At 38.9% G+C, this 12,009-nt stretch overlaps 2 protein-coding genes across 3 annotated transcripts in view; one reads left to right on the top strand and one right to left on the bottom strand.

The window, feature by feature from the left end:
• The window catches only part of MAGI2 (membrane associated guanylate kinase, WW and PDZ domain containing 2), a 1,098,388-nt gene that overhangs the window by 665,755 nt on the left and 420,624 nt on the right, over nt 1-12,009 (top strand). The gene's annotated exons all lie outside the window — the stretch shown is intronic.
• On the bottom strand, nt 5,851-7,452 carry LOC102542927 (RNA-binding protein 4-like). The gene has a single exon (XM_072965436.1). It carries the CDS (start codon nt 7,265-7,267, stop codon nt 6,185-6,187), a length of 1,083 nt encoding a protein of 360 aa, XP_072821537.1. The 5' UTR covers nt 7,268-7,452; the 3' UTR covers nt 5,851-6,184.

A 12,009-nucleotide genomic window follows, 5' to 3' on the forward strand; every position in this document is an offset into this window, starting at 1 on the left:
CAATATTATCTCTTCTGTGTCTTGCAGTGGGTTCTTGTGAGGCAGAATATAGCTATATAATACATATGAAAACTTTTGGAAAAATACAAAGTCCTAAGCAAATGTAAAGTATTATTCTGATTGAAGAACTTTCCAGATGTGCTCATATATATTTAAGGCTTATGGTAGTTACTAGATTTTCTTTTAAACATAGTAATAGCTTTACTGATTTTATTGCAATACTCTTCCCAAAACATTTTGCATTATTATGTATTCTTATTACATTGAGGTTTCTGCCCCCTGCCCCAGTGGTTAGTTGGAAGAGTGGAAGTAGAGGCTATAAAAATATATAATAACGTGATAGAAATATGCAGGTAGAAATGAGTGTTTAGATAACTGTATTTTGGCTGAGTAATGCTGGATGTAAGAGTGGCCACTGATTTAAAATCCATCTATGAAAAATGTTTATGGACTTTCTCAAATATGGTAATAGAAAACTTTTTTTTCTTCAACATCCTATAAATAATAATGTTCTGTGCTTTTATCAGCAGGTAGCAACATAAATAGGTAAGAAAAACTCACTTCCCAAATGTAAACAGTGAGCTTTCAGAAATCACTTTATCAACATCACTGTAGCTGGGTTTTAATTGTCTTTGGCCATTTAAATTTCATAATAATATTATTACATTTCTCATTGCAGCTTCATGTACACAAACTGTTTTGCAGCCAGGGTAGTTAATTTTATATATATGTATATATTCATATGAAATGAATATTCATTGAATGTATTCATAGGTGCACATCTACATACACAAATGCATATATTCATGTGAAATTTCTGATATTTGGTCATTTATCACATACAAAAAATAAAAATTTAATGATTCAAACTAATAGATAACAATGCTTTATTTCAGATTCAAATTATGCAAAATGAGGATTTAAATCAACTTCTTATACTGTATTGTATCAATAGCTATAGAGAATGTTAAGGTAGAAAGCTTTGGCTTTGACTTGTATTTTTGTGTTTAAAGAGAGAACAAATATTTAATAATAAATGTCAGTTAAACATAATTATCTGAGAATTTTTGACTGCAAATAAAGGTTGATACCGTCTCTAAAAAATGTATTTTTATAAAAGTATGTGAAAAATAACTACATAGCAAATTCAAAATATCCAGATACTTGAAATCATTAATTGTGTCAGTCATATTGACACCAAACTTTGTATGCTACTGGGCCTATTTATACAACTGTAGAAAACTACAAATTCTTTTCCAGTTCTGCATGTAAAGAAATCTGTTCTTGCAGGGTGTGCCATTCAGAATGAGGAGATGCATGTGGGCTTGTGTATGTACCAATGGTTCACAAATATGGGACTGAAGCTTGATTAGCTTAAAAATGTGACCAAGATCAGGATGGGGCTTGAGGCTCCATAGAGCACTTAAACATGATCTTACACAATCCTTGGTAGTCTGCGAATCATCTTTTCACAGACAGCTAGCTTTGCTCTGTGTAATCATAATTAGTCTGCCTACAATTTACTTCTCCTTTCAACAAAAATGGAGGCACCGTTGGGTCAATACCAATACCAATCTATCTCTACTCCCTGGAGAGCATCTCAGAATGTATTTCCACCATTGATAACTCAGTGCTTTCCTCATTGTTTTTTAACAAAGGGAAGCACATTTTCAGGAATAGAGACGGGAAGAAAATATAACCAGTGGATTCGACAAAGTAGTCACAACCTGATGGAAAGATCCCTGCAGGGTTGAGGTCGGACTCATGCTGAGCCTTGGAACCACACTTCTCCTTCCTGTGGGAATATCATCCACTGCCCCAGGGGCCTCTGCCTTTCATTTTCCTGGGGTGGGTAGGGTACACATAGTAAAATGCAGTGTGTCACAGTAGATGAAACAAAAACTTCAGATTTGTCCCAGATCCAAATCCTATCTCTGCCACTTGGTAGCTGTGAGATTGGGGCAACATAGTTAACTTCTCCAAGCTTTGATTTCCTTGTCTGTAGAAATGCCTTTGTCAAGAGCTGTTGAGTGTCTTGATATTGACTGACATGCATAGCACATAGGAGAGTGTCTAGAACGTTTAGGGGCTTAATAATCAGTAGCTATAATGAGATAATCTAACTTACCTTTGGATTGTTCAGTTTGATTTGTTAGAGTTAGGGAGAGAGTTTTAAAGAAAGCAGGTATTCTTTTGTTTGTATAAATACGAGTTTTCCTTCCACCAGTAAACATGTTATGACAGACATCTCCAAATCATTCATTTATTTGAAGGATAGTTACATTTACCTTAACTGACTTTCTTGTTGAAAAACAGTTCTGGCAGGCAACTTGCATTTACAAGGTGACCTCAAACATTTTACATAGTTTGCTGTAAACATATTTTTTCCATTAATGAGAACAATTAGGATAGTGTAGATAGTAACATGGACTTTAAAATGATTAACTATTGTGCTATGATCATTAAAATAAAGCAATGAAAAATGTTTATGTAGTCAAAGTATATCATAATTGCAAGACTGATTGCTAACAGATGGGTATGTACAACATTTTGCTACCTTATAAAGCCTGAGATGTCACCATTTTGTGAAAGGACAAACCTGAATTCTGGAATGCATTTGGGCATTTGTTACATTTGAAGTCAATTTTATAGCCACCTTCTGAATTTTCCTCCTCTACCTCTTACAGTTTTTAAGACCATCTTACCCTCCTACACGCCGTGCTAACCACAACTCTTACAGGCCAACCACAAATACCCATTATGATTCACAGAAACTGTCAAGCGCTCTCTGCTCTTGTGTGGGCAATTTGTACTTTCTCTGCCACTTTACTCGATTTTAGATTCTGCCTTTGAACTTGCTTCTGGCTCTTTGGATGTGTTGCTTGTATTTGCCATGCCCAGCATTTGAGTCTTGCTTCTGCCAGTAGATTTTGGCTCAGGGCTCTCTGGCTGAATCAATTCTGATATACCACCACCCCCTGTAGTGTTTCAGACACAAATAATCTGTGTCTGCCTCATTGTTAGCTGGGATGAATCATAGGCCTACAGTATTTAAAGTGAGCAGTTACAATATGGCAGCCACAGACACCCTTTTTGTCAACCAGAACACTATACAGTGCCTTTGTAGTGTCTCATTGTAACCTTTATTGCTTCTTATACAGATTGCTTTTACTGTCATGCTAGCCTACATGTTTTTATGTAATGTATTTGTGAGTTAAAAGAAAAATGTCTGTCTAAAAACCCATGGCTACTTCCTTTATACTTTTTAGGTTTGTTTTTCCTTCAACTCAAACTGCCAAATCAAAGTGCTCAAAGCAAATAGACCTTTTATTTCATTAACAGTGCAACCGGTGAATCTCTAAAGAACACTTCTACTTGGCTTTGGAATGTATTTTAAACTTTCATATAATCAATTTCAAGCACAATAGTTAGATGGGAACTTGCCTTCTTAGTGTCTCATGAAAGCCTGGAAGGTTCTTTTTCAGGATGGGCTCCTCAGAACTGTCTCTTTTGGAGTTTGACATGCAGTAGGGGTATTACTTATATATGTGGCTCTCAGATTATCCATCCTGGAAGTATAATTCAAATGCAAAGTAGGTGTAAAGAGGAACGTTTCAACTAAATAAGCAAATTTGAGATCCCATAAAATAATGTAAAAAGCAAGACATCTGGCTTGACAACAGATCTTGTGGAAGAGACCCAGAAGTTTTCATGATCTTCAAGCTTATATAATGTGACTACTTTAAAAGAAAGGATAAACTTGGTACATATTAGCCTAGAAAATTTTAAAGAGTGTGTTTTCACTTAACCACTTTGGCCACTTAAAACAACCTAAAAAAGTAATTAAGAGTGTAACTTCCTAATGAACATTCCAGTGTGGATACAAAATGTATTTATTTGGCTAACAGAGATAAAAATTGTATATTATACAAGGAAGCATTGTTCTGGTCCAGTGAGAAAGTGAATTTGGGGTCAGCTGAACTTCATTTGCAATGTCAAGTCTGGTGAGCTTCCCATATTTTGACTGGTATCTGAGCTTCCATCAACTCACTCATTAAATCCATTTTCCAGGAATCATTTAGTTTATTGTTTCCCCTATTTCATTCTGGCTCACAAATTAAGATAGATTACAAAGGTTTATACAAAAAAAATCAATTTTGAAAGAAAAGTAATACAAAGAAATACCCTAAATGAATACTTAGAAGTCTTGTATAATTGTCATATGTAGTCTGTATGTTTTTAGAATTAAACTACTGACTTCTCTCTATGGGAACTAGACATTAAGAAAGGATAATTAGCCAGGAGATCCACAGTGCTCATGAATAAAAGCAAACTGGTTGCTCAGGAGACACTAGTGAGTTTGCATGGAGGGAACATAGTACAATATAATGGACAATACCAGCATCAAGGGTCACAAATCTGTTATTTAAAAATTTCCTCAGTGTATTCCAATGGAACCATTTAAAAATGCAACTGGGTAAAACTCTTCCCTAGAACATGAGATCCAGTTATTAACAGTTTTCTATTGCTCTGACTTACTCTAGGAGTAGATTTTAAACTATCTAGAGGAATATATGGACTATGTATCTTTCTGCTAACACTTCACAAGTATTGTTTTTCTTGGTTGAGCTTTTGAAATGTACAGAGCAGCCCTAAGTCCAGATCATCCTCTCTGAGGTGTACCTGATGTACTGGTGCCCTACTGCCAGTTAAGTGGAGCATTAAATGCTTTATCAGCTGAGTAGAAAATAGGATTGATTCTCTTATGAAAACATAGGTGCCAGAAGACAAGTACCTAACTAAAGATCTTCTAAGTTCTGCTCAGAAGAAAGTCAAGAGTGAAACTCCAGGGAAGGCAAAATCAAGATTCCCATCAGAAAATGATTTTCAGTTCATGGTAACAAACATGCAAATGGGCCTTTACTAAAGGATTTAATGTCCAAATTGGTATCACTGTATCTAGATTTATGATAACTGTTTTTTATAGGCCATAAGAAATGTACAGTAAGGTTTACACTTGGCAAAATTCCAATTCATCTTTTTTTTTTAATTTAATGTGTCATATCAGTAACAAGATGTCAGTGTCTTTCAGCCGAGATCACCAGGAACACACCTGTAGTTGAACAGAAGTGGGTTTATTGACTCATTGCAATAAGGGAGAACGCACACCATGGGGAAGTGCAGGACATCTCAGGAGGAAGAGTTAGGATTTGGCTTTGCATTAGGCGAATTTAAGAAAGGATCAAGGAAGTGGGACTTTCTGGATTGAATGCTGTGCGGAAGCAGGGATGACCTTCTGATTGGGTATCCAAATAATTCTTATGTAGAAGGTGGAGGGATCAAGTGAGGCTAATGCTGTCACTGGGAAAGATGCAACAGAGGGTGGTCTTGTTTTTTCTCTTGATCCACCACCGTCACAGAGTGGCCTTGTCTGAAGTTGGTGTTCTATGAAATTGTTGATGTTTGACAGGAGAACACCAAAGCCCAGCTGTGAGTGCCAAGCCAGCTTCTGGCAACAAGACCTAACCGATAGTTCCAGGCTAGCTTTTATCTGTCAACTTCTCTCTTTCTCGAAGTCCAGGAATTTTGTCAAACTAGGCCTCTAAAGAAGATAGCCTACTTCTGTAGGACAAGATGCTAATAAAAGAATTTTAAAGTTATTAGCAATCTATTTATAGAAAACAAGAGAAGAAACTTTTTTCTTGAATTAGTTGAGGTTTAAAAGATCCATGGATAGTGAAAGGGCACATAAATTTTGAAAACTATCATGCTTTTCTTAGCAATCTCATCTTACAAGTTGGACCAGAAGTCTATATATCTACCCGCCACAAGCCTTTGGGCCAAGACTCAGGAGCAGTGACACTCTCACAACACCCACTGGAAGCAGGAGGCAGGGAGACAGCACAACCCCCATCAGTTTCTGCACACAATGAGGCCTGCTGGGAGAACAGAACATGAATGGGAAGCTACAGAAGTACTGCAGGACAAGAAGAACAGGAAAATGGGCAGGAGAGAGGAAAGGAAGAGGTGGTCTGAACTTAGCAAGGTAAATTAAGGTCCACGGTTCCTGAGGGACTGAACGCACAGAGCCCAGAACGTCCCGGAGACGGGGTACCACGAAGGGTGTATTCTCAGGCACAACCGCAGCTCGGAATTTCAGCCCACACACATCCCACCTCAAGCTTTAAAAGGCTGAATACTGCGCCCGATCCGCATACTGCTCCCGCTCATACCGGGCCATGTCGTACAGGGAATTCCGCGCGGCCGCTGAAGCTTGGGACAACTCACTCTCATGCGCGTAACCGTAGCCCTCTCCAACAGTGGGGACTGGGGCTGTAGCGCGACGCAGGGGGCTCCGATCCCGCCCGTAATATGAAGTGGAAGCTGCAGTAACAGCAGCAGCGGCGGCTGCAGCAGCAGCAGCTCCTGAGGTCGGCAACAGGTGTCTATCGTAGGGATCGAGAGAGGTGGAGGTGAGGTGACTGGCCATGGCTGTATTCTGGACTTGTGGCAGCTGGGACAGGGTCTGCTCTGCGTAATTATACGCGGAGGCAGCTGCAGCAGCCACTGCCTCATAGGACCGGGCAGCACGGCAGCGCTTGTAGTAGGCATCGAGCGCCCCGTACGCGTTGTTGTAATACAACGAATCCCCATAGCTCATGGTGTAAGGTGTACGCACTGCTCCATATTGCTCATTATATTGCTCGGTAAAGTCTGCCACTCGGCCCGAACGATCTATCGGACACTCTTTGGACCAGTGCCCCTCTTTGCCGCACCGATAGCAGCCGCTCTGGTCTCCCATCCCGGGCGCAGTCCTAAGCCGGCTGGTGGACAACTGCACGTGCATTCGTTTGCCTTGAAACTCTGTGTTGTCAAGGCCCCTGATGGCCTCCACTGCGTCCTCTGCCCGCTCCATGTGTACGAAGGCGTAATCTTTCACGATGTCACACTCAGTGACTGGACCGTACTCCTCAAACTTGGCCCGAAGCTCTTTGTTGGTACAGGTGGGACTGATGTTGCCTACGTGCAACTTTGTGGAGGTTTTGCTCTTACTCTTGCTGGCTTCCACGTTGATGTTCACCCCGTGCAGCTTGTAGTGGTGCAGGTTGCGTGTGGCATCCTCGGCCGCCGTCTTGTCCTCTATGTGCACAAAGCCGTAGTTCTTAATGATGTCACATTCCAGCACCTTCCCATACTGCTCGAAGAGTGAGCGGATCTCCTGCTCTGTGGCCTCCCGGGGCAGGTTTCCGATGAACAGCTTCACCATCTCGGACACGGCCGCGCAACGCCGAGCACCGAGGTCGGCTCTCACTGAAGAGTGCGGAGGCCACGACCCCACAGGATATCCCTGAAGGCCAAGGAATAGGATAAAATTTAACAGGGCAAAAGAAGTGGAGGGGCTTGGAATCTCTCACCCGCACGGAAAGCAGCAGGGATCTTCCTCGCGGGGCGGACGCTTCTGACAAAACGCTAAAATGGCGGCGGCCTTTTTTTTTTTTTTTTTTTAAGTTGAAAAACCATTTATTTCACTGGAAAGAAAAAGGTGATCCAACCTAAGCCAAGATAGTCGTTCAAGTTTTATTTAATAATAGAATAATACCCAAATAAAAGAAGAACATAATAGCTCTACTGTTTTCAGTACTACTAGAACGATGTCTCTAGCACTGGATCCATTTCTGTTCACACTGCATTTTAAGAATAAAGATATGACAGCAATCTTGAATAATGTTAACTCCATCATGTGGAATAACCCTTAAACTCATTCTTTTCTACTCCAAAAAACAAAACCAGTATTATTAGTTTCAGGTAACAGGGAACAAAGCTATCTCTTCAGCAGAAGGAAGAAGTGTCTCATAATTAAGAGCTATCCAGAAATGGAATGGGTTGCCTATACAATGAACTTACCATTTTATATCACTACATAGTGAACTTAGCACCTTGGAAGTACTGGAACAGACTCTGAATGAACCAATGTTGAAAGGAGACCTAATGGGAAGGTGTGGAATGAGAGTTTGGACTACATGGACAGTCAAGACCCTTAAACTCCAAAGGCAAAATCAATGAGCTTGAGAAAAGATTTGAGAAGTCAATAGGTTACCGAGAGCCAGGGCAGGTTAAAGGCACTGGATTAATCAAGGTTCTCCAGAGAACCCAATCCTAGAAGAGAGAAAAAAGGAAGCCCAAAAGGCTGAGGCAATCTGGATTCACTAGTTCCTGGTCAGGCCTTTGAAAGGTGTCCTCTATCGAGCGTACAATTCTATGAGCACAACCCCTTGGCAGGAAACTCTGCCTTTTTTTTTTCCTTTAAATACTTTATGTGTAGGTAATAATAATAATAACAGTTATCAGTTATTTAACCATGACCATTACACAATGTTGAGTGCTATGCAAAAGAATGCAACATCTCTTTTCTACCTTCACAGCATCTCTGTGTGAAAGGTCCTATTATTTATTATCCCTGTTTTATAGATGTTATAACATACTCAGGGATACACAGCTATCATGTGGCAGAACCAAGATTTGAACCTGTGTTTGTCTGAGTCCATGGGGCATGCTTTCATTCTAGATTATACTGCTTCTATGTAGAAGGAGAGAGATACAGCCCTACAGTAACTCGTGTGATAAAAGGATCATTCTTTTCTATTACAGGAAAGGGTGTAGAGGTAACTGCTGTTGGCAGTATCCTAATCAAGCATAATCAAATGTTCAATTTTCTCAGCCTAAAGAAAGGCCGAGATCACATTAAGCCGTAATTGAGAAGCTTCAGCATTAATGGAAAATATAATTATACCTGCAGGTTTATGTATCTTTAAGTCTTTCTTTAGTTCAGAGCTTTATGCTTTGATTTTACCAGGTGAACTGTGTGGGTGTGGATCTCGTATGTTTGATTATTTTAAAATCTGGTTTGCAACCCAGTGATCTCAAAGCAAACATCGTAGTAGTAGCAATAGTAGTAGTAAAAGTAATAAAAGTTGTCTTAGTAGAAGTAGTAATAAAATTAATAGCAAACATCCATGAAGTACTTATTATATACCAAACTCTTATTCATGTTTATATCATTAAGTGCTCAGAACAGTTTTATAAAGCTGGTCTTACCATTTCTTTAAGAAACAAACAAACAAATGGGATCAGAGAATTTAGGGAACTTGCCCAGCTAACATATCTAGCTGACTTGAGAACCTCTTATGGAAAACCTGGGGGTACCAAAACTTTTATTTGAATAACTTGAATAGGGCAGTAAAATTCATGTTGGGAAAAATGTTCAATGCATTATTAAATTTTTTTGCTTTGTTTTTAGAACAGAAGCCTCAGATTCTAGGGAGCTGAACTTCAGGCTGAATGATTTATTAATACCATAAAGTTAATGCATTTTAGATTTTTCCTTTGGGAGATAGTTACTGTAAACATTCATACACATAAAATAATAACCCCAATTTAAATGTATCCCAATTAATCAGTCTCATGTTGACTAAATTTAATGAAATGTGCTAAATAGCAATATGTTCTACACAACGCCATTTAAAAAATTGGTCTGAGTGCTTAATTTTATGGTAGTTACTAGTTCAGCAGATTGGACAAAATACTCTTATCGTGTACTTGACCATCAATATCATTAAATACTAGTTTAGCAATTTACTACTGGTTAATGATCCAGGGTATCATGATTGCTCTTTAGGTCTCTCAGGTAAACACAGTCTTTTTAAACTATTGCTCCTTGTGGATAAGATTGTTTAGCATGACTTAATTTAACATAAGGTGATGAAGACTTATAATTTCAAGTTCCATTATCAATTGACAAAGCCTAGATTGGACTCAAAAGAAATGCCAGGCTAGATCCCTGCCGTCTCAGAAGCTAAAGTCTAAGAGGAATGCTATGAGAATAAATAGGCAGGCAGCTTTATAAGCGGCAACATAAGTAATACAAACAACTGAGATGCTAGATAATGAAATTAACATACAGAAACAGTATTCGGGTCTTTATTTTTGTCATCAGCATACGTTTATAGAGCACACTTTGTTTTCAGTGAGCAGCTGTACCATGCGTCCCCTTAAGATACATTGTACACATCAGACTTTATTGTGACTCTGAATTACCTGAAGATCTTGTTAAAATGCAGATTCCGAGTCCATATATCTGGAGTGAGCTTGAGAGTTTGCAGTTCTAGTAAGTCTCAGGTTATGCTGATACTGTTTTTCATCAGATCACACTTTGAGTAGCAAGAGTGTAGGTGATTTTAATAAAATCTTCTCCTTAGCATTTCTCTTTAAAATCTGTGATATCTTATTTAAACATAAGTATGGATATTTGGAGAAATTGTAGTTAGACATAAGTGTAGCCCCACGTTAAAAATGGCAGACTATCAGGAAACAAACGTCTTGTCATTTACCTGAAAACTTTTGGCTGTTCCCATCTAAAAGGGTCATTTTTTAAGGCTAGAAGGTAGTGGGATATCTCCTTTCAGTCCATGTCTTGACTCCTGTCTAAAACTATCCACCTTGGGGCATGAGGTAATCACAAGTTCCTGACGTAGATACCTGTCTTTCAGAAATTACACTGAAACCAACCAATTCATTTTGTTAAACAGTTGAACAGCTGTCTATCGATAATAACTTCTAGTCACCACCAGTTTAGGCCAAATTGGATCCAGTGACCTTTGGGTGAGAAGCTTCATATTCCATTTCCAGTCCCTGGAGCCATCAAAGTCTCCTGTGGGGAAAGTTGCAGTTCATGAATTTCAGCGTGCTGCCTCCAGCCCAAAGTACTGAGATTGTTTCTTACGCTTAGGCTATTGGTTGCTTGTGACATGAATATGAGAAAATGGTGTAAGGATTTGCTTTGGGTTACTTTTTTTTTTCCCTCAGCAGTGCTTCAGTTGGTTAGTATAAAATTTACATAGGCAATTATCTACCTTAGTTAGTGGTAAGAGATTCCTAGTATTTCTAAATAAAGATATGAACGAAAATACCTCTGGTCCATATTCATCATGAAGTCATTTTTTAAACTGAAACTTCCAAATATGAAATTAGCTTTATTTTCTGGGAATAAGAACGTTGTCAGGGAAGATTAGTGGGGATACGTGAACCATTGTAGAAGAAAAATTTTAAATGTTCTCATCTTGTTATTACTGTAACAGTGATGTGGAATAAGGGGAAAAAAACGGTAGGCCGGGCCTGTGGTGGTGTTGTCACTTAGTATTCATTTCTATGAGGTAATCATCTAAATTAATAAGGATTTGCCCTTTTATATGGAGGAGAGAGCCAGTTCCAAATGGCCTCATAAAAAGGAAATTGCTGAATGAAGTCATCACTCTAATTAGCGTTTATGCCCCCGGTGTTAACAGTATACCTTTTTGAAAAATGATGTTCAATACATCCCAACCCACCATACTGAGTAGTGATTGTAGCCTGAGTGCCAGTTTTAATTGTCCTTTCAATATCAATTTAGACAGATCTACTAATAGGGTTGTGTTATTAGATAAATGCCTCTGGTAATTGAAAAAAATGTCATTACTGATCTGGACTGAACAGCTCTTCAGTGTGATGAACAGTAAACTATCAAAGCTTATTCATTCATGAGGCCTATCTACCTATTCGGAGTTCCTTTTCTTGTCTACATTCATACAAACAATGCCATTCTTTAGTTGAAGGAAACTGTTGAATGAAGCTTGCTATCCTCTTCCTTAAAGATTTTGTTCTGCCTTTAGATCAAATTCCATTCCATTGACCTCCCAAATACTGCTCAGATTCTGTAGTGTCGGATGTTTTCTTAAATTCTGCACTCCTAGGATTATCAGTTTGGGCTTGGGAAGTGGTTTTGTTTTGCTGAGGTTTCCGCATTAGTATTTCAGTTTTAATGATACCTGAGGTCTCTTTGTGAAACACACACACACACACACACACCACCCTTTTCATCCAGTCTCCAAACCACCTCTCATCTCTCTTGTTCCCCTCCAATGTTTCCACAATGCAACAAGAACGAATAACCTTCTAAAACCTTAAATGAAATCA

This window comes from Vicugna pacos, chromosome 7, assembly GCF_048564905.1.
Source record: "Vicugna pacos chromosome 7, VicPac4, whole genome shotgun sequence".
Taxonomy (NCBI): domain Eukaryota; kingdom Metazoa; phylum Chordata; class Mammalia; order Artiodactyla; family Camelidae; genus Vicugna; species Vicugna pacos.